Consider the following 24,682-nt stretch of genomic DNA (forward strand, 5'->3'; position numbering starts at 1 on the left):
CTTACTATAAAAATCAATCGATTGCCACCCAGCACCAACTGATACCTGTATGAGTACCCATTATATTGTTTAAAGTTCTATTGGTTTTTGTATCTCAGTCTTCATCTATTTGACGAAAATTATAGAAAACAATTTATTGTATATCCAAGAGATGGGAAAACTAGTTGATAAATTTACCAATGTTATTTTTGCTACTTTTTACAGTTATTGGAAATCCAAGAGATGGGAAAACTTGTTGATAGATTTCATCTGAAGAGTATTCAGCGACAGATCTGTCCATGACTAATACATGATTTTACAGAAATGAAACTTCTAAAAGGAATAGCAATCTTCACTGACTTATTTGTTTCTCTACTACATAATGATTTAAGAAAACATATGAGAAGTTTCATAACAAAAAGGCATATAAATATATTCATCAGGATGAATATAGGGAACATGACAAAAGCAAATAATTAACATTGAAAGTACACTAATATCAGGTCTTCATCAACAGATTTGAAACTTGATGCATTGTTGGCCTTTCTTGTGGATTTGAGTTCAAACATGATCTTGAGAGATTGAGTACTAAATTAACTTGTTTCTCAACTTGTGGTGAAGGAAGTGGAATACGACTATCTCCAACATTTGCTAACACCAGATAATCAGTAGACAATGTTGGTAGTTCACCAGGATGCTTTCCCATGATCACTTCTAGTGAAACGATGCCAAAGCTATACACATCGCATTTCTCGGTTGCCACCATCGTATAAGCAAGCTCTACATCCAAAAAAACATCAAATAAAAACAAAAAAAAAAGCTATATCAACCCCACAAGATTGTAACATAGATACATATATGTACAAATACTTATTCATATATATAACATGAAACTTAAGAAAATGTAGAGCTAACATCACAAAATGATATTACCTGGTGCGATATAACCATAGGTGCCTGCAATTGCGGTCCAATTGGATGAGTCTAGCTTTAAAAGCTTGGATGTGCCAAAATCAGAAATATGTGCCTCATAATCAGAATCAAGAAGGATGTTGGCTATGGATATGTCTCTATGAATTATAGGAGGTGAGCAATCATGATGCATATAAGCCAAACCATTAGCTATGGCCTTCACAATATTGACCCTTTTCAACCAATCCAATTCTTTTGCTAAGATATCGCTTCTTAAGATTGATCCAAGGCTTCCCTTTTCAAGGTATTCATAAATCAAAAACGAGTGGCGGGCATGGGAGCAATATCCATAGAGTTTCACTATGTTTCGATGCCTTATGTTCGTTAATGCACGTATCTCATTAAGGAATCCATTATGATCAACATTCTCAGATGATGAGTGGAGTTTCTTGACAGCTACCACATTGTTAGGTTGTAGCTCGGCTTTGTAAACAATTCCATATCCTCCGGTCCCAATACAATATGCTTCATTAAAATCGTTTGTTGCTTTCAAGATATCATCATACGCTACTTTTCCGTCAAAACTTGTAATGGAGAAATAATCACCACTTTCTTCTTCCAATGGTTTTTGTGGAGACTTTTTCTTTTGTTTTTGATAAGCAATGAAGCCACACATGAATAAACCAAGTAATATTGCACAACTAAGAGGCAACATAATTACAAGGATGAGCTTATGCTTAAACGGATCCTTTTTCTTCTTAATAATTTGACTTGCACAAGCTTTTATTCCTGTAACATTTCCACACAAACCTGGATTTCCTTTTATGGACGCATTCAAGAAGTTGGAACAAGGGGGAACTCGACCTGTGAGTTCATTGTAGGATAGATTGATATCAATCCCGCTAGGTAAGCTTGTAAAAGCATTAGGAATAGACCCACAAAGTCTATTGTGAGACATATTCATATTCTGCAAAATTTTCAAACTTTGAACTTCAGATGGTATCTCCCCTGTGAGCAAATTATGAGATAAATCAAGTTCTATAAGTTGACCTAATTTACCAATCTCAGATGGAATTTTTCCACCGATCTTGTTATTACTAAGATTTAGTTCATAAATGTGTGACCACTGACCAATACTACTTGGTATAAACCCATTCAATCTATTTGTGGATAGATCGAGTTCAAGTAGTTCATTGAATGATCCGAGCTCCGGAGGTATATTACCTGAGAGTTGGTTATCACACAAGTACATATACAACATACTTTTCATCTTCCCAAACTCCTTTGGGATCTCACCAACCAAATGATTTGAAAATAGAGCTAGCCTTTGTAGTTGAGTTGAATTTCCAAACTCAGGAGGAATAGTACCACTAAGGTGATTGTTGCCCACCTCAAGAATAGTGAGAGACTTCAATTTTCCAACCTCATTTGGAATGGAACCTGATAACATATTCTCATCGAGGTGCAAATTCTGTAGATTGCTCAGGTTTGCTAGTGATGAAGGAATAGAACCACTAAGTTGATTCGACGACACAGCAAGAGCAGAGACATAATTCAAATTCCCAAGTTCGGTAGGAATGGGACCAGATAATATATTCTCATAGAGGTACAAAATATGTACGTTGCTCAGGTTTCCTAGTGAGGAAGGAATAGAACCACTAAGTCGATTCTTGCCCATCTGAAGATGAGTGAGAGACTTCAAATTCCCGAGTTCATAAGGAATGGGCCCAGATAAATTGTTGCCATGGAGGTGCAGACTCTCAATGTTACTCAGGTTTGCTAGTGATGAAGGAATAGAACCACTAAGTTGGTTGATGTACACCACAAGATCAGTGAGAGATTTTAAATTCCCAAGTTCAGTAGGAATGGGGCCGAATAATTTATTCTCATTAAGGTACAGAGTCTGTAGGTTGCTCAGGTTTCCTAGTGATGAAGGAATAGAACCACTAATTTGATTGTGGCTCAACTGAAGATCAGTGAGAGAAGTCAAATTCCCAAGTTGGATAAGAATGGGACCAGATAATTTATTCTGACTTAGGCACAATACCTGTAGGTTACTCAGGTTTGTTAGAGATAAAGGAATAGAACCACTAAGTTTATTGTAGCTCATCTGAAGGTCGGTGAGAGACTTCAAATTCCCAAGTTCAATAGGAATGGGTCCAGATAATTTATTTTTACTTAGGTACAAAAGTTGTAGGTTACTTAGGTTTGCTAGAGATGTGGGAATACAACCACTAAGTTTATTGTAGCTTATGGAAAGTTCAGCGAGAGACTTCAAGTTCTTAAGTTCAATAGGAATGAGACCAGATAGTTGATTTTGAAAAAGATAAAGGAACTTCAAAGATGTCATATTACCCAATGACGAAGGAATTGAACCACTAAGTTGATTGTTGCTCAACTCAAGATCAACGAGATGCTTCAAATTCTCAAGTTCGATAGGAATGGGACCAGAGAGTTGATTTTGGTCAAAATAAAGAACTTTCAAAGATATCAAATCACCCAATGATGAAGGAATTGAGCCAGATATATTGTTTGAGTCTAGGTAAAAGATGGTTAACTGGTGCAAGTTTCCTATTTCAGATGGGATTACTCCAGAAAACTTATTCTCTGAAAAATAAAGGTAGACAAGTTTGGACAGGAGTCTGATTTCTGGTGGGATGGGGCCAAAGAAGTTGTTCATAGCAAGATCAAAATACGTAAGATTGTGTAGCAAAGAGAATGGAAATTGGTGGAGTGTACCTTTCAAGCCAGCTGAACTGAGGTTCAGCCCATGAATGCTCCAATCAGTATTGCAAACTACACCAAACCAAGAAGTGCATGGAACTGATGCATTGGATTTCATAGGGAGAGGAAGCCATGAAGAGAGCAAGGAGTTGTTTGGGATTTCGAGGCTTTCTTTCCATTTGAGAAGAGCATTGGCTTCCTCCAAAGAAGCATAAGTAATAGTTGGTTTGGGGAAGAGTGTAATGATTAATAGAGTTAGAGAGTAGAGTAACAAGTTTGAAGATGGCATTATTTTGCTTAATTTGCTGTGTTGTGTTTTGAAAAATGATGGTTTGTGTGTATACTGATTTATACTTGAGCTACCAATTTCCCTTACTTTTCGTTTTGCCTTATTGGAAAAGGAAAATTTGAGCAATGTCATATTTTTCGACATGATGTGTCTTCTTCTAGAAGTCAATGACTCTATGTCATATTTTCCCACAAGAAGTGTATTTTACTTTGAGTGGTATTTCTCATAGAAATTTTAGAAAATAACTGAAAGTTGATAAAGAAATTAAAAGGTCACTTGGCAAAAAGACAATGATATCATATGTCGATCATGGAAGTAGAAGTGAAATTGTGTGTAGTTGATTCTGAAATCAAACAAGTCAAGATTCTACTATTATTTCCAATTACAGACCAGATTAATATAAAGAAAAAAAACAGAATTTAACTTCATAAATCGAACACTTAGGACTGAAAAAATTACATTGAAAAAATATTAATGGAACAGGGACAAAAGGGCTTAGTGTGTGTTTTATGCTTAAGCAATCAATGCTTTTTAGTGGATGACTATCTTAATGGGTTAGTGGTATGTTTTTTAGTGGACGATTTGTTAATGGGTCAATGGTAATGGTATTCCTTGAACGTGTGAATGGGAGGAAAAAAGATGATTTAGCATAATAATGTCTTTTTTTTATTATGAATATCTAAACTATGTCTTATACTAAAACCAACTAAAAATGAAGATAATTAAATAAAAGGTGAAAAACCAACTACTTTATTATACATACACATAATTATTTTTTGGGAAATTAAGTAATTTAACCATATTTTAGTTGATTATTAATAAAAACTAGTATAAGTGTCCATGCTTTGTATGAGTCCGAATGGCTTTTGTTTTTTTTTTTTTTTTTTTTTTTTTTTTTTTTAATTATGTGTGTGTGGGTAAGATAGTAGCCATTAGGAGACCTTTACTTCACTACAAGAAAATTTCAATTTAGCTACGGAAAAATGCTACAAAATCATATTTTGTAGCTATTTTGCTACGGAATATGCTACAAAATGATTTTCCGTAGATTTTTCGTTACGGAAATTTGTACGAAATAAAATTCCGTTGCAAAGTTAGAACTAATTACGGAAAATTGTAATCGGTAGTTAGTTTGCTATCGAATTTGCTACGAAATTAAAATACATAGCTATTTTGCTACGAAAATTACTACGAAACTAAATTTCGTAGCTATTTTGCTACAAAATGATATTGCGTAGCTATTTTGTTACGGAATTTAGTTACAGAATCGAATTACGTAGCTATTGTGCTACGAAGTGAAATGTCATAGCTATTATGTTACGGAAATTACTACGAAACTAAATTTCATAGCTATTTTGCTACGGAATTTAGTTATGGAAAAGAATTTCGTAGCAATTTTTCTACAAAGTGAAATTTCATAGATATTCTGCTACGAAAATTACTATGAAACTAAATTTTGTAGCAATTTTGCTACAAAATAATTTTCCATAACTATTTTGCTACGGAATTTAGTTACGGAAATGATATCCATAACTATTTTGTTACGTAATGAAATTCCATTGCTATTATGCTACATAAATTTGATACAAAACTGATTTACATAACTATTTTGCTACAGTGGAAAAATCCATAGCTCTTTTGTTACATAAATTTCTACGAAACTAGATTATGTAGCCACTTTGCTACATAATGAAACTTCTTAGCTATTTACCATTATCCTTAATGTTTTTTTAAATATTTGTAATTCTTTTTTCTTTTAATTTTTAAAAATAGAAAACACACTCCACATTTACCATAACCCCACCACCCATCCCGCTTTCACCTACGCTTTCTATTTGAACATGTAAATAATAAGAAAAAAATGTTCATTGTTTTATTTGTAAAGAAATATAAATATAAATATGATTTTTTATTATAATATTTTATTGAACAATAAAACAACATACCTTTGAATCATGCATTTTGTCAACCTAAACTTATTAATACATCCGGATTCAGCTTCATTTTAACATTCAATGAAGGTAAAAGTTTTTCAATGCAGGAAATCATAGCTTGAAAATAACCCTATAAAAAATTAAATAAATGAATAAATAACTTAAAAAAGTTGTATATATTTATCAAATTTATGCTCCCCTTGTCTTGCAAAGTCACATTTTATAACATACATACCAGATTGTATAGCTTCAATTGAAATTTCTAATGAAGCATTAGATTTTGTAAGTAAACATGTCTTTAGTACGACTTAATTCAAAAAACAAAAAAAATAATGAAATTCACCAAAAAAAAAACGAAGTTGGGCTTATATATTTCGTCTTTAGAAGCGGCTACGTGATATGTAAGCAAATGAATTCTTAGGGCAAATTGGTAAAATCACATGACCCAATTATACTTCCTCCCCAAATCAAACATTTAACCTTCCACCGATCACATCTCTCCCTCTCTCAACTTGTCGCCGTCCTCAACCTCCCAATTACGCTGGTCGCTGATGCTAACAAGCAATCTCTTTAATCCTCCATTTATATAACAATCCGATTTCAAGTGGTTTTCTTTCTAATCTTCTATCACAAACTATTTTCCCATTGGTTCAGAATGCTCAATACAAAAGAATTTGCTAAAAAATCTCCAGATCTTTGACTGCAGTCGGGATTTCAAACAAGAAGGATACTACAGGTTTGCCATCCATCTACTTATCTATTTGATTAATTCTCATAGGATGTTGCAGTTAACCTGTGTTTATATTGCATCTATGTATGTATAGGTTAATCATAGGCGGGACTTTTGCTCATTATTTTGACCTAATTCCTCATTCGTCATTCTGCGGTTTTCCCCCGGTGTCAACTAACGCCACTATCGACTGAACTTCACTCTATAGGGAGCTTCTCTCACTCTTTTTTGATCTGTCATTTGGCGCTTGCTCCATCAATCGGTAGATTTTTCTCGATCATCTTCCTCCCTACCAGGTAACATTCTTCTCTTTTATGTTTCCTCCATTTTCTCCTTCTATCATCCAATGACCTAAAGGATTTGTTGATCTATCCATTGAATTTGAGGCGAGTTAATGTTATGTTAACTCTACCAATCCACACACATAGCTGGATTCAAGTTTTTATTAGTGAATTTGATTGCATTTAATGCGAATTGTGGATTTTGACTAGATAAATAATGAATTATTGATGCAACTTTACTGCCTGAGCATCATAGATTAATTAAGTTAATTTACTTCAAGTTACATCATTAACCTTCATAGGTTTTATACTCATGTACATGTACTATATAAGGAGAGTTATGGATTAATGTGATCTAGTATTTCTTTATAGTCCTTTTTTATGTTTTGTACACGAGTTATGAATTTTAATGATCTTGCTTAAACTATTCTAATTTTTGTACACGAGTTCAACTTGATCATAGTTCTGTCAAGGTATAGATGATATTCTCTCTTTTCAATTCATTTTTTGATTTGTTTTATTTGTTTTTCTAGCGCAAATCTTAGCTTTGCACTAATCACTTCACACAAGTTTTTGGATTGAAAGACATACGATTTCTTGTATATACTAATATTGTAATACATAGTTACCAAAAGAAATACATTAAAAAGATGTCAAATTTGAGCAAGTAGATAATAACTGTTTACATTTTCCACAAATCATCAATCAAGTCTTATGCTTTTATTTTCAACTAGGTCTATTGATGGCAATCAATACACAAAAGGAAATGAATAAAATAAAATAGAGAATTAAAGTGTAAAAAGAGGCGAAAGACCATAATGCCCCGAGATGGCAAGTATTCCACCATGAAGATAAAGTAAACAAATGATGTTCACTCAACCCAATTTTGGTCATCTTTATGGAATAATGTCCATCTCTAATATCCGAGATAAAGTGATACTTGCCATTAATGTTAAAATAGTGTTTGAAGTGAGTTGCTTATGGTTTTCTTGAGTTTGCAAACATGCTTTTTAATGAATATGTTTTATTATTATTTTTTATAAGCAAGGTTGTAGGATTTGTGCATATCTTTGTTAGATGACTATGTATCATCTTTAACTTTCTTATGTCAATCTTGTTAGTCTATTAACATCTTGTGTGAAATGCGCTTTTTCTGCCTATCTTTGAACTTTGATGAATACATAGTGGAGTACTTGTATTTTGATATATAAATTATTATAATGTTTATGTTGATAACTTTTATAATGTATCATTGGTTGGTAGGGGCTTTACTGAATTAGGAGATTCTACTTACCAACAACTTTGCAATGAGATCACATTTCATTTTAATGACTGTTCCAAACAAGTAAGCAACACATACTTCCCTCTTCTCGTTTGTGAAAAAGACATAAATCCCTCCTCACCCTCATCATTGAAAACAAATTAAGTTGATGAAAGTTTCTTCACAGGTCCTTGCATTGGAGTCTATATTGAGATCTGTTCAAGTACAGGAAAAGCACAAGCTGCATCTGGTAATTTACATACTACTACTCATATTATACTTTAGACCCTGCAAAAGACATTAATGGACCGTTTGAATGACCTGCTTAGTAACAAAAAGTATCAATTTTTGTCAAGGTACAAAATTCTTGTATAATTGAAGCTATATTTCCATTGACTGAATGTCTAAGTGACCCCTGGTATCACAACATCATCCGGATAACATTAGTATTACACCACTACTAAAAAGAAACAACACTCAGGCACTTCGAGTTAGCTATCTACATCAAGTAATGTTTGTGATTTCATCATTAAATGATCAGTTATTTTGACTTAATGTCTTGACTAGAATATATTTTAATATACTTTCCTTAGATCCAGAAAACATATCCAACGTATCATATTGACTTAGTTGTGATACCGGAGGAAAATATCACAAATTAAAAAGTCGGTAGATTTACAATCTACTAGGAAAACTGTCAAAGCAAAACAAAATGGATTTCATACAAAAGATTGAAATTTAATCAAGTTGATTTTGTAAATTTCATTTTTATGATATTTTCAACTTTAGAGCATATATTCATTTTGCAGGTTTTGCCATTTTGGTCGAGCATATGTGGCTATTTGTGTGTACATCGCAGTTCAAATTTAAACTGTTGACTGTATTTGTAATTAATATTCGGTTTTGATGATTAGATACCCTTGTAGAAGAATTTTTGATGATATATCTGTAAAATTGATGTAACTATTAAATTCATATTTACTACATTTTTATATATTTTTATGAATATTATAATTGAAAATTTTGGATTTTGTTGAATATTTTTATCGTATTGAATTTGCTTTGGAATTCATTGCTACGGGACATGTTGTTGATGAACAAACAACTACGGAAAATTGTTATGGAACAAACGATTATGGAATTTGGTACGAAACAGATTACTACGGAATTCGCTATGGAACAAATGACTATGAAATTTGCTACGGAACAGACGACTATGGAATTTGCTACGGAACAGATGGCTACGGAATTTGCTACGGAACAGATGGCTACGGAATTTGCTAAGGAACAGACGGCTACGGAATTTGCTACGGAACAGACGGCTATGGAATTTGCTATGAAACCGACGACTACGAAATTTGCTACGGAACAGACAACTACAAAATTTGCTATGGAACAGATGGCTACGAACTTTGCTATGGAACAAAAATCTATAGATTTTGCTATGAAAAATAGCTACGGAATTTGCAATAAAACCAAAATTGCAACGAAATAGATGTTGAAACTGTCATAGCAAAATTGCTACGGAATTATAATTCTGTAGCTAAACATTTTGCTACAAGAAATAAAGTTACAGAGTCTACTTTATATATTGCGTAGCAAATTCCGTAGTTATTCAACTTTAGCTACGGAATTTCAGTTTTTTGCTATGGAATTTTTCCGTAGCTAAATTGGAATTTTCTTGTAGTGTTTGTTGTATTATGTTTAGAGATACAAGAGTTTTTTAGAACATTATATATTTCATTAGATTGTAGAAATGGAGTATGTTAACCAAAGACATAGCAACATACTTTCATATATTCATTTATTATGGCACCCTACTTTCATTAAGCAATGACATTAGATATCGAATTGAAAGACAAACAAAGTAGAAGTTTTGGTTATCAAAATTACAACTCGACTCTTGCACCTTTACAACATATGCAACAAAATAATAATTTCTTCAATTTCCATCTTTTTATCTAGGAAACAACTCACATTTTCACAACTCCATTTTCATAATTCTCGTATTCCATATATACATCTTTTGATTTTTTAGGCCCAAAATTAATTTTTTTCCTAAACATACCACCATTAACTTCTTTCATGTGCTTTTGCTCAGGCATTTGGATTTCAAGAATGTAAAACATCAATAAAGATAAAACAGAAACAAAAAATTGAGATCATAAGCCTTATTTAAAAAAAAATAGAAATAAAATTAAAACTTTCGCCTCAGACTTTGATTGCAAGATGTGCATTATGTTGAAAGTTTTAGCTATTACCCATAGTCCATTTGACCAATTCCAAAAGCAGCCACTATAAATGACGTTTATTTTTGAAAAATAAAAGAAATAAGTAAATAAAAAGAAAGAAAGAAAGTGGGTTGCATATGCTCTATGCAACAACGATGTTGTGAAATTATTAACAACATTTGAACCAATGGCAAGAAGGCTTCCATCCATCTTTAACTCAACCGATTTAACATGCCCATATTCTAAACTATATCTGTTATTAGTCCTCTCTGGAATTATCCAAATCCCACCTGTAAAATCTCTAGAACTAAATATTAAGCAATTAAAAAAATCAGCTAATTTCTGCCATTTTTTGTCACAAGTTTTATATAAATCATAGTTACCAGAAACACGGTACGGTACGGAGAACGAGATACGGTACGGTACAGGGTTCGTGACATATAGTGTATCAGGTACCCGGGGGGTGGGGGGGAGGCTCATTTCGGTACGAACCGGTACAGTGTATTGTATAGTCCGGTACAGTGTTCCTAATTCTAAGACATTTCATAAAATATGTATGCTATTACTTAACAATTTAACACTTCAAAGTTCAAACATGAAATACTGAATAACAAAAGTACCAATTACCAAAAAAAGAACAAAAGAAATACCATAATTACTTCATCATAATACTTAATAACATAAATATTAAAATACCATAAACTAGTTTATCCGCGGCCTTTTTCCTCTTTCATTCTCCACACCTTCATCATCAAGGTTCTCCCACACCATTTCCTCTAGACGAGCACTTGAATATTCAATGTGATCACTTTCCGGATTGATGTCCCATTTTTTGTTAGGCCCGTCTTTGTAAGATTCTGAAAACCAGGACAAAAGTCTAATATTAGAGTGAATATACATGAGTTTATCCGCTCTTGGGCCATTTAAACGATTCCTTTTGATGCTATGTATATGAGAGTATGTACTCTAATTCCTCTCCGCCGAAGAGCTACTAATCGGCTGCGAGAGGACTCATTTTGCCATGTCCGCCAGATCCGGAGTCTCCGCTCCATATGTTGCCCACGAATCAATCGCGTCTATAGTCACCGCATCGGCTTGCGTCCCGGGCAATGAATAGATTCCTTTCTTCGTGTGAAAGATTGCAAATTGCTCTCTCAACTGTTTCTCTTCTTCTACACTCTCTAAATTTTTTTTTCAAATGCTTTCAAAACACCAACAATAACTTCTCTTTCTTCATTGGGAGGATTTCTTTTCATGCCTCCTGGTGCCAACTTTGCAAGATAATGCTTGTCATAATAGTTAGGATTTAAAACAAATCCTAAACAATGGAGGGGGATAGTCATCTTGTCTCACCTTTCGAGCACAATTTCTTCAACTTTGGTGTAATACATTGAGACTTTATTGTCCCTTATAGTCATAGCCTCTTTGATTTAACCCATCATATTGTCCATTCGTTCATATATTTCTGCCATTTTCAGGCCTTCACCATCACAAAAGTTTACCATGTAAATGATAGATTTAGTGACAACCAAAATGTGAGCAATATCATCCTAAAAATCTTTATCTTTAATTATATCTGCCACTTTATTAACAAGTACCCGAGTTTGCTCATCCACCTTGTTGACCCATTCCCGCCACGAGTTTACGACAATAGTAGTAGCAAGTGCTTCCGTACACTCGGTTAGTCTTTTCAACAATATGTAATGCGATGCAAATCATGTTTGTGCAACCTTCAACAATTGCAATTTCAAGTTGTCTATAAAGAAAGCTAAGGCATGTGTGTGGTTTAAAAAAACGTGACAATACCCTTACCTCTATTATATGTATCGGACAACCATTCAAATTGCTTCACCATGTCTTTAAAAATCAAATTTAAAGAATGTACACAACAAGGGGGCCAAAAAATATGTTTATATTCCTTCTGTATTTCCCGTCCAACCGCCTTGCTATTCGCTGCGTTATCGGTTACAACTTGAATAACACTACTTGGACCAATCTCGTCAATTGCTTGTCGAAGAAACTTAGCAATCTCCACCTCCGTCTTCTCAATCCCCGAAAAGGCGTCATCGTACATAAAAGTTGCACCTCGTGAATTTTGTGCAATAACATTTATACGTGGTTCACTTTTTACATTCGACCAACCATCCGAGATAACAAATACTCCTTGTGTTAACCACGTGTCTTTCACCAAATCAAGTTCTTTTGTAACGACGGAAATTTTCAAACACACATTTTTTTTCTTTTTAAAGTCGCATACTTTTCATAACATATTGTATAAAATCTCATTTGTTTAATTTACAATACACAACTCCATGTTTGATTAATTAATAATCTAGGATCCTCAAAACATAACTCTTTCTCTGGTGTATACAATCAAGTCGGTGCCGCCCCGTGATCCTGAGAAACCTGAAACACATAACACATAACACGGTAAGCACGAAGCTTAGTGAGTTCCTCAAAATACCACATACATATAACTAGCCACTCAAGGCTATGGCTCTACGAGACCTTCTGGTCGATGTGTCTCAGTGGACCTTCCGGCTCCACAACTCTGGTAGACCTTCCGGTCCTACCCATGATGACCTTCCGGTCCTGCAGCTCGTTGGACCCTTAGGTCCAGTCTAGCTCGTTGGACCCTCTGGTCCGGTCTGGTTGAGCCTTCCGGCCTCATATATCGTTGGACGGTCCGATCTGGTTGAGCCTTTCGGCCTCATAAATCATTGGACCTTCCGGTCCGGTCTAAATAACTCATAGCATAATATCACATAGACAAGATGCATAACTCAAGTAAGCACATAAGACCTTCCGGTCACACATAAATACCACTCTAGGTAACGTATAGTGAGAAGACTCACCTCGGTTAGCAGGTAACCGACAAGCACTCGAAAATCTTGGGCTAGCCTCTGCCTAACACATAAGACAAGCATCTCAATCATTATCTGCCTTGTTACTCTTTACACTTTAAATCCTCTTTTTCTCTTTTGACCCTCAGGATGGGTGAAAGACCATTTTACCCCTCCTTGGCCCCACCTGCCCCTTACTGGTCCACTCATGAAGTCAACAGAAGTCAACCTGGGTCAACATTCCATGTTGACCTGACTCACCGAGTGCACACCTGTGACTTGCCAAGTCCCCTTGAATTCTCCATGATCTTCCTAGGGTCCGCTCAGCTCACTGAGTTGACTCCCAACTTGATGAGTCAACACTGGCCAAGACTACTGGGTCACACCCGCTACAACTTGTCAAGTCATCCCATGGACTCGGCGAGTCAGCTCCATTGGATTACTCACTCAGCCACCTGAGGTCAGATCTGTAGCTCTAACTCATAGATCTAACATCCTACTACCCAAAAGTCGCATAAAGGTCTGATCTTGATGTCCATGCATGGTGTATTTTGCATTATAAACCATAAAAACTCCATTAATGGTTCCTAGCTTCAAAGCCCAATGGTTGCTCCACCATGGCTTCCCACTTTCGGACTCTCTGGACCTTCCAAGGTCTAGATCTATGCTATCAGCTCATAAGAGGGGTTTGATGCATTCAAAACCCCACCAAGAAGGTAATACAGGCCCTAATCTACAAAAGAAAGATCTACTCAAATATGGAAGAAAGGGGTCCAAATTGATACCTCCAACTGATGCTCCTTGGTTGCAAACTGCGGATCTACAACCTCCTCTGGCCCCTTTGGCTTGAAACCTTCCTCTTTCTTGCAAGAAACCCACCAAGAAGCTCAACATGACTCTCTTTCTTGCCCAAAGCACATAGGAATCGTTTAGGGTTCTCTCCTCTGAAGGGTAGCCGCAATAGGAGACCTTAAGTGCCTTTAAATAGGCCCATGCCTGATAGAATTAGGGTTTCTGCCAACAACGCTGACTCGGCAAGTCATCTCTCCAACTCGTCGAGTCCATTCATTATCCACATCCCCAAGTCGTGACCCTACTCGACGAGTTGAGGCACTAACTCGTTGAGTCCCTCCAAAATCCTTAAATTTAATAATTAAAACAATGTACTTGGTAAACCAGATGTTACATCTTTGCCCACTTCTCTCACACATTGATCAAGCAACGATGTTCTAGCTTTTTCATATGAAGGTGGCTTGTAACCTTCCGGTGCTTTCTTAATAGCTTGAATCATTTCAAGGAATTGTGGGTTTCGTAACACATTAAACAGAATCCCATTCGCACACAAGCCTCGAAGTATCTTCATGTCAACCTCCTCTCTCTCGAGCATCTTAAATGCATCTTCAATCCTTCTTTTTGAAGCTGAGTTTTTTAAGAGCAACGAATTCTTCAATGATTTGGCAGCAACACCATTCTTTTCTGCTTCTTTCACCCTATTATCTAGAATGTCATAATACGGGTTAATTTTAACAAGAACCGGACACCTTTTGATCTCAGTTGTTTTCTATACAGGAGGTCCAAAAAAGTGAACATGGATTCGAGTATAAGAGCTGATATATTTGCCTTTATAGTAGTTACAAGTCCAACGTTTAGAACCTCCACTATTCTTGTTGTTTCCTGGAACTTCTTCATATATACCTTCTTCATGGAGTACTTTTCTTGGATCTTTTTCAACATTGCTTTTTTGAGGCTGTTTGTTGCACCTCATCACCAACATGGATTGTTGTTTGATCTTGGGTCTCACTAATGTGAGTGCCTTTTGTTTCACTGTTGGAATGAATTGGCTGAATCTGAGACTCTGAATTTTTTTCTTCCAAATGCCATTCTTCACAATCGGTGTAACACCTGATTCCCGGTGTGCATTTAATTTAAGCGTTCTATATTTCCTCTGGGACTCGACGAGTTGCTAGCCCCACTCATCGAGTAGGGTCAAGATCCGCAGGCATTTTAAGTGACCTACTCGACAAGTTGGGAGACCGACTCAGAGAGTAAGTACTGTTTGAGGGAAACCCTAAATCTGAGGGTTTGCACCTTATTTAAACGTCTTATTGCAGCCTCCATTTTCCCATATGCTCCCAGAACACCTCTAATCGAAATCCTAGCCGCTTGGAGTGATCTAAGACCATTTTTGGTGCTTTTGGGTGGTTGTGAAGCTTGGAAGGAAGGAGGAAGCTTGGGAATTCGAGTTGGGGCTTGTAGATCCAGAGATCTTATTCCATTTTCAGCTTAATCAAGGTAAATGCCCCCTGTTTTGGTCTTTCTTTTGGTTGTTCATCTTTAGGGCTTAGATTCTGGGTGCATTTAGGGCTTTCTAAGCCATTTCCAGATTTGTGATGGGATTCATGGAGTTCTACTTTCAGATCTGAGTCATTGGAGGGGTCTCATGGCATAAAGGTGCCAATTTTATGGCCATGAGAGCCCCATGCACATTGTAGAGCACCTTTTATGGATTTTTGAACAAAAAACCCCATGCATGTGCACCAAGTTTGGAACTTTACGTATAAACTGGACATTAGGAGGCCATATCTATGGTTTTGATGTGTTAAGACCCATTTAAATTGATTGTATAGTATTGGTCAAGGATGGACTCGCCAAGTTGTTCTTGGGACTCGGCAAGTCGAGGCGTAATGACCACCAAATCCATTATGCGAATGGACCAGTTGTTAGGGAGGGGAGTCCTGTGGATGTTTAGACACGAAAAAGGACCCGAGAACCATGGGACTCGACGAGTGTATGAACAGACTCGGCGAGTCCATGGCAATCTCCCAACGTTTGAAGATGAACTCGACGAGTTGTTCATACAACTCGGCGAGTCAAGGGCAGGACTTGTTCATAGAATGGTAATGAACTCGACGAGTTGTTCATACAACTCGACGAGTCAGATGAAGTCTCATTCGGAGTTATTTTAGAAGGAGAACTCGTCGAGTCGTGGCCAAGCTCGACGAGTTGAGGCGTGAAGAAGGCTAGATGAAAGGATAGGGACTCGACGAGTTGGTGACCCAACTCGGCGAGTCGGGTCAACTGGAAAATGACTTTGACTTTGAATTGGTCAGGGGTAAAATAGTCATTTTACCCCAAGAGTAGTTATCAGTGTCTGATTAAGTATTTTACGGATTTACAGCCAGAGGACCGCCGGAGCAGCAGTCAGACATCTACAGATCAACTTTTCAGCAGTCAGCCTTGCGAAGTGAGTTACCTTCCAGTAAGCGGTGGGTCTACGACCACAATCTCGACCCACCAGTAGGAGTTGTATATTAGATGACCGTCTTTGTGATATCATTTAGGTTTGCTACTACCTGATCTGTTATATGCTGGCATGATATGTTATATGTGATAGTAGTAGAGTTCGGTTATTAGGACCGAAGGGTAGGTTAGGCACCCCAGATATGTCTGACAGTATGTGATGATATGTTTATATGTTGGCATGATATGTTATATGTGATAGTGGTAGTAGGAGGGGAATAGTCCCCAAGTTCGGTTGTTAGGACCGAAGGGTAGTTCAGACACCCCGGATATGTCTGATATTATGTTTATGTTATGATATATATGTGATAGTAGCAGTAGGGGTGGAATAGTCCCCGAGGGTCGGTTGTTAGGACCGACGGGTAGGTCATCACCCCAGAATGGCTTGACACGGGTAGGTCAGCACCCCAGAATGACTTGACATGGATAGGTCGACACCTCAAAATGGCCGTACCGGGTAGGTCGGGCACCCTAGAATTGCCCGACAGTATGTATGTTATATGATTGTATGGTATGCGGTATGATGGGGGAACTCACTAAGCTTCGTGCTTACAATTTATAGTTTTGGTTTCAGGTAACTCTTCAGTGAAGGGGAAGGAACTGGCGCGGTAGCAGCACATCATACACACACACATTGGTTTTCCGCACTTGATATATTCTGGGATTGTACTCTGACATGTTACTATTTTATGATTTGGGTTTTCAGACATGATATATTGATTCACGAAATGATATATTTTTACGTAATTTTCTTATGAATGTCTTTATAATCAGTTAAAGAAAAATGAAAATTTTGGACTCGAAATTTGGGATGTTACAATCGGATACACAATTTGTAGTGAATTCTTCAATTAATGTCTTGATTGTAGCCAAATCTTCCTTCGTCATTGGTCCTTGGAAATCAAGGAGTTGTTGGTAGTCACATTTATCCTATCGTAGAAAATAGAAACTTCTTGTTGAACATTGAAATCGTGTTGTGGGCCTTTCCTTAGCTTTCCTTTGTACATATCCCATGCTTTGTGTAAAGACTCGCCATCGTTTTGAAGCTTAGATATCTTCTTTTTAAGCTTAGCTATCTTCGAGGGGGGATGAATTGCTCATTGAAAGCATTGCAAAGGCTGGTCCAAGTTCTAATCGTTCCCGGTGCAAGTGACTTCAACCATACTTTCGCATCACCTGTAAATGTCACCAGAAGCATCCTGAGTAGCACCACATCTCTTGAAACATTTGGCACATGGAAGTAGTTGGCAATGTCTAACACTTCGTCAATGTGTTTGAAGGCGTCTTCAAGAAAATGGAATATCCTTGAGCATCGAGAGAATATGTCCCTTGAGCTCAAAGTTCGTCATAGTTGAAATTTCTGGTGGAACAAGGCTCGATCCGTTGTCATCACGCATCTGCTTCTTGTATTCTTCCATCGTCGTTCTTGTAACGCCCGCCATCTCTTCTACCTCGATTTTGAATTCGTCTTCTGAATCGTCCTCGGTTCCTTCCTCGTAACCAATGCCCTTCTTATATGGAGTCTTGTCAAAGCTTTCAAAACCCTTATCTGATTGAAAATTGCTACTTGATTCGTTGACCTTTTTATCCTCTTCTTGTGGAACTTGGATTCTAGATCGTCAAGTAGGAGCACAATCTTAGAATTTGATCCCTTTGTCATATATCACCGAAAACAAAACAAAACAAAAGCGTAAAAACAAACTAAAAAGCAAATAAATGAAAATTTGAAAAATGACTCTTCTCACATCGTGACAGGACCTGTTCACGACGTGAACACTGTAAGAACAGAAATTTTTTTTATTTAAATGCATAAAATTAACTTTTTTTGGTTGTTATCCCAAAAAAGGATCGATTAACCTAAAGCCATTAAATTAACAACTGAAATAAGCTGTTACATAGCAATGACGCCAAAAACTTGATGTGCAAAAATATACCTACCGATTTTAAATTTATAACCTAACAAAACTTATCTACTGTATAACCTATAGGCAGTGTACCTAATCAATCTATAACATTGAAAAGTAAGTCGGATATCGATCACATGGAACAATATTTAGCTAATAAAATAATTACTAAAAATTAATCTAAAACAATAAATAAAATAAGGGTTATATCTGATTTTGCAAGTTCACATTAACTTAACTATTTAATTAATTCAAAACTAAGCAAACAACTTAACTAAAAACGATTATAATAAAGATAATGAAGACACTTTTCCTTTAACTTTGAATCTCCATTTTTCCTATGGTTAGATTCAATATATGAATTAATTCAGTTGGTTACCAATTTAAATATTATTAAAGATCTTGATCCGATCAAGTGGACACATATTTGTTTTCACCAACTCATTTTCAAGTTTTTACTTTGCTACTACGTTTACAATGTATGATAGCTGCATATTAATAGTATGAAGTTGTAAAAAAAAATTATATTTAGAGGCTCCAACCTTCCTTACTGACATGAACAAGTCCTAAATGGGACGAACCTGTTTTCATAACTTGGGCGACAAATTTTTTGAACACTGCAAGAATTGTCTACTAGGTATAGTTTTGCAAAAATAATAATAATAATAATAATAATAATAATAATAATAATAATAAATAAAAGAAAAATTGGTGATTAGAAACGATCTAAAGCAAACAACCGAGACTCGTTGGGCTTTAAGTTCGTCATTGGCACATATATTTAGTGGCGGGGCCAGAAATTTTAATCAGGGATGAGTGTGGGAAGGAACCGGTACTGACCCGTCCCGTTCCCGATTTCCCGAATACCGAATTTGATCGAAAGTTAATCCCGAATACCGAACCGAATTAACGTCACCGGTACCGGTACCGGGAGTGGTACCGGTACTCGGTACTAGTACCGGTACCTGCGGTACCAATTCTCGAATTTTATGTATTTGGAGTACCAAGTACCGTCCCGTATTTTTAAATTCGGTACGGTTCGGTACCGGTTTCGGTATGGTACCGGTACGGGATCGGGATTTGGGACAAACTGCTCATCCCAAATTTTAATACGGGGTACAAACATAATCGAAATTTAAAATAACATTTGAACAATCAAAATCTACATAAAAACATGAAGCCTCTTGAAGCTGTATTTTTTAACAAAAGTTTTCGAATGGATGGTGGAATACCGATCTTGCTATTGTCTTTAAACTCTTGACAACAATCACTTTGATTAATGAGAAGAAAAAAAAACGGACATCAAGATTTAATGTTTCGAGTTGGGGGTGCAAGGTAGTTAAACTTACTTATATATAGATACTAATATATAAAGTTTAATATATAAATTTTATTTCGGAGGTACAATTGTACCCCCAACATTCTATCTAGCTCCACCACTACCATCACATATATTTAGAGGTAATACTCCACTATAATGTTCAAATTACGGATCTTTTATTGGATAAGAACGTATCAATGCTTGTTTGATCCAATTTTTAAAATGTATTTCTATACTATTTATTTAATAATATTAATAAGAGAAAATGACAAAAATAGCCATTTACATTAATTGAATTACAAAAATAGCCAAAAAAAATCGAAATTACAAAAATGGCCACCCATTTCGCAGATGAGAAGGTCCCATCTGCGAAATGGGCTTCTCATCTGCGAAATTACATCCTCATCTGCGAAATGCCCTCGTTTTGACTATAAAAACGTTTTTTTTTTTTTTTTTTTTTTTTTTTTTTTTTTTTTTTTTCATTTTTCACCATTCTCTACACAAAAACTCTCTCTAACTTTGGGCTTCTCTCGGAATTTTGGCTAGTTTTTGAAGAAAATGGAGGATTATGTCAACAATCCCGCAAATATGGTTAGATTTTAACTCTTTTAATGTCAACAATCTCTTTATTTTATCATTTGTTGTATTATTTGTTGTGTTATTTTTGTTGTTTTTTAGTTGTTGTATAACCTGAAATCTTGTATATTCTTATCGTATAATTGTTTATATAAAGTGTAAAATAGTTGTTTGTATATATATTTGTCGTATAAGTATAACATTTGTATTAGTTGAAAATTTGTCGTATATATATTGTTAGAAATTGTTTGTGTTTGTCGTATAAGTATAACATTTGTATAAGTTGAAAATTTGTCGTATATATATTGTTAGAAATTGTTTGTATTTGTCGTGTAAGTTGAAAATTTGTATAAAGTTGTCGTATAACTTGCAAAATTGTTAGTTTGGTTGTCATTTTATTTTTAAATTTTTTTGTTTATATGGTTATAAAATGTTAGTTTTAATTAGAAAGATAAAAATTGTTTATATATTTGTCGTTTAAGTTGAAAATTTGTTTAAGTTGAAAATTTGTCGTTGATATATTATTTGTCGTTTAAGTTGAAAATATGTTTAATAAAATATTTATATAATTATGTATGATATTGTTTTCTATCGTAAATATATTTGTTGTATAACTTGGAAAATTGTTTATATATGTGTATGTTATTGTTTTTTATCGGAAATATATATGTTAGTAATTAAGAAATTGTATTTGCAATTCGTAATCATATATTTAAAAAAAATATATTTTTTAGTTATCTAGTTTGTTTTTGTGTTTTTTTTGCAGCATCATTTTAGTTTAATGAATACGAAAGCCTTTGCGGACCTAAAAGGCTCTGGCGGTAACATATGGGAAGTATTTGAAGTTTTAGATGATGTCCGACATGCTATTTTCAGAGATACCGTCTTTGGCTATTTTATTGATGTCCCTCGTTTACAAGGGGACGCATTATTGTTTCATAAAATGTTCCTTCATCAGATCCGGCCGGACCCTGTTTTATCTCTAGATGGAATAAAACGTTTATATTTTCGAGTAGGCAATACGAAAATGGTTTATGGGCCGGAAGAGTTTTGTTTGATTACCGGCTTCAATTTTGGGGAGTATCCAAAAAACATTGGGAGAAAAGGGTCGGAAAAATTAATAAGCAGTAAAAAAAGATGTTTACTGCGTGAACGGCTATTTCCGGACCATACTAATAGTTCGGTGAAAATCGGCGACCTGAAAAGTTTAATTTTAAATCAAATATTCCTAGCACTTGACGACGTTGATGCAGTTAGAGTATATTTGATATACATTTTGTGTGAAGGTTTTTTGGGCAAAGAAGTTAACGATCGGGTGCCATAAGATTGGTTTTATTTGGCTGAGAATTTGGATCTCTGGAATAGGTATATTTTCTTTACGTTAAAAGTTCTATTTTATTAAAGTTATAATTTATATAATAATCAATTTTGTTTTTTTTGTTTTGTTAGCTTCGCTTGGGGTAGCTATCTCTGGGATTTTACTTATGTTGACCTTGAGGATACATGGAATAAGATACATAATTATTTATCACTTCCTGAGCGTGGTCAAACTTTAAAGTATTCCGTCTCAGGATTTACGGCTCCAATAAGGGTATAAAAATTTTCTTATATTTAAATTGTTTTATTGTTATGTTTTTTATTTTAATTTTAACTTTTATTACTGTAATTGTAAAAAATTGTAGATATGGATATATGAGATGATTCCGGCTGTTCGTGCATGTGGATTTGCATCGAGAAAAAATAAAGACTTGCCTCGGATGAAAAGATGGACTGGAACAAAAAAATTGAAATGGGTTGACGTGAACAAGATTTGGTCAAAGATGCAGGTTTAAAAATATTTCGTTTATTATTAATAAAGTTGATTATTATACTTTTATATGCATTTTTAATATGTTTAATTTTTTAGGAGGGGCTACCACCAAGACAAAACATGTTACCGGGTGATGGTGAGATGACATCTTTTTATTATATGTCATTTCAAGAGTATGTATATGGTGAAGGGAAAACAGTTCCATCCCCAGTACGGGACCATTTTAGGAGACAAGACGAATCTTCGTCTAGTATGTCGTCCAGTGGTCGCTCTCATGGTAGAGGTCGGGGCAGTGGGAAACACAAGCTAGACGAGGTGTTGAAACGGCTACATGCACTGGAGCAGCATGTGTTTATGAACCGACAACCTACAGAGGTTTTTGTTGAAGAAGTGAATAATGACCAATTTTGTAACGACATTTTTTTTGATGATACGACAGTGTCACAAAGAAATTATGATGAACAGGTTAGTTACACGCTACATTATTTATTAAATAACATATATGAATACTTGTGTTCATATTTTATATTTGAAAATATAGGTTGTGCAAGATGAAGTGATGAATAAAAACAATACAACTCAAAATGTTTTTGGTGATACTCAAGACGACAAGGTTGTTATAGATGTTACCTTTACGATTTTAATAATTACTTTTTAATAAAGTGTCTTTCGTTATTAAGTAAAAAGTTATATTTTTAATGTAGGTGTTGGAGGAGAGGAATGAGTATGCGGGGAACAAATTTGATGATGATGTGTTTGATGTAAACGATTATAGTGAAGTTAAAGAGGTTATTATAGTTACATTAATATAAATATTTTGTTTATTTAGATATTATTGCTTATTAAATTATGTGTATTTCGTTATTAAGTATAAAGTATTATTTTTAATGTAGGAGTGGGAGGAGAGGAATGACAATGCGGGGAACAAATTTGATGATGATGTGCCGGACGAAGACGAACTAATAATAACGGGAAATGTAGATTATTTTCATGATGATGATGATGATGACAAAGAAGTTACACCCGATAAACCGAGGAGTCGAAAACCATCACAATATTTGTGCCCTCCTTACACCGAGGTATTCGTTTTATTTATAAACTGATGATTTTATGTTTATGTGAATTATCTGAAAGATATAGATTTAAACATTTGAATATTCTTTTTAGTTGCACACGACACCGAAGCAAAAAAGAAGAACAAAAAAGAAGGTTGATATGAAATCAACAAGCCCCGTTCCTCCTCCAGTTTTTGGTGATGCTCATGACTTCTCCATGTTGCGCCTGCAACCTTATGTAGCAGGCGGTGAGGATGTCATCCAAAATTATGTATTGCATTCATATGATGTGCAGCATCGTTTGTTTAATTTTGTGTTAGATAGAGACTTTTGGAGCTCATTGTTTGGGCATACACACGACGGATGGTTGGAGTCAGCGGTAAATTAATTGTTAATTAATTCTTTTAAAAGTTAATTGTTTTTTAGTCAATAACAAAAGTATCATGTGTGCAGCATATAACCATTTGGTACCGACTTTTGATGGAGAGACGGTTTGAGACCGACCGACATACAATAATGCCTCCAAATTTTTTTGTTTCTCATGCTTTGGAAGAAGGACAGGACTGGAGGGCGTTTATGGCTGGTATTGCTACGTACCCCAACTTCATGGTTGTTTGGTGGGATGTTGATACGGTAAACTTAATAGTTTATATTGAAAATAATATCGTTTTTTTGTTATGTTTTTGTATTGTGATGTTTTTGTATTGTGATGTAAATAAACATAATTTTATTTTCTGATCCTTATACAGGTCTTATTGTCGATTCATTCATCCCCTAATCATTGGCTATTTGGGGAACTACGATTAGCGTCAATGGAAGTGCATATTTATGACAGTCTTGGTAGAGGTGCTTATGAAAAATTCCAATCTGAAGGAATCTTTTCCAAATTTGAACGTCGGGTGGCAAATTATTTGGACAAGATTAAGTATTGGGCCTGGAGGAACATCCCAAGGATTCCACTGAATATGCAATTCATTTATGAAGAAAACGTTCCCCAACAAAGTAGTCATTTGGGAGATTGCGGTGTTTTTCTTTGTATGTTTATGGAGCAATTGGTTTCAGGTCAACCAATACGTGTTCTTATTGACCCAAAGAACGCAGCTTTAGAGTTCCGTCTCCGGATGGCAAAAATTATTTGGGGGTCTAGTCTTGGTCCTATGTAGTTGGATTATATAAATGTATATACAAATTAATGTTGGATTTCATTATTAGTTTATTTTTAGAGTTTACTCAACGGATGACAAAAAATATAACGTTACGACAATTACAAAAATTTAATGACCTACTAATTACTTATCAATACATACAACATAAGAACGACTACAACATTTGTTTTAACGTTACAAATACAACAATTTATTGACCTAACAACTTCAAAACCATAAAAACAATATTGAAAAGCTTACAACTTGTAAACAAGAACTGCCAAGAACAACACCCAACTACAAACCAACGCTATCTTTAACTTCTTATTTTTTGATTGAAAGAGCTTATTAGAGTTAGCTACTTTAGCTATTACCATAGAAGATTGG

At 35.2% G+C, this 24,682-nt stretch overlaps 1 protein-coding gene across 1 annotated transcript; it reads right to left on the reverse strand.

Annotated features, from left to right (window-relative positions):
• Positions 1-365: 365 nt before the first annotated feature.
• LOC111898159 (probable leucine-rich repeat receptor-like protein kinase At1g35710) lies at positions 366-3,942 on the reverse strand. The gene is made up of 2 exons (XM_023894078.3): positions 913-3,942; positions 366-759 (listed from the first exon to the last, which is right to left on the reverse strand). Exons 1-2 carry the CDS (start codon positions 3,902-3,904, stop codon positions 479-481), a joined length of 3,273 nt encoding a protein of 1,090 aa, XP_023749846.1. The 5' UTR covers positions 3,905-3,942; the 3' UTR covers positions 366-478.
• Between the last annotated feature and the right edge of the window lie 20,740 nt (positions 3,943-24,682).

This window comes from Lactuca sativa, chromosome 3 (assembly GCF_002870075.4).
Source record: "Lactuca sativa cultivar Salinas chromosome 3, Lsat_Salinas_v11, whole genome shotgun sequence".
Taxonomy (NCBI): Eukaryota; Viridiplantae; Streptophyta; class Magnoliopsida; order Asterales; family Asteraceae; genus Lactuca; species Lactuca sativa.

Excerpts from the sequence above, each read along its gene's own strand:
- LOC111898159 (XM_023894078.3), bottom strand. The coding sequence starts at position 3,904 with ATGCCATCTTCAAACTTGTTACTCTACTCTCTAACTCTATTAATCATT. Across the intron at positions 760-912 it reads CTATGGTTATATCGCACCAG|AGCTTGCTTATACGATGGTG; the intron begins GTAATATCATTT and ends TTTTGGATGTAG.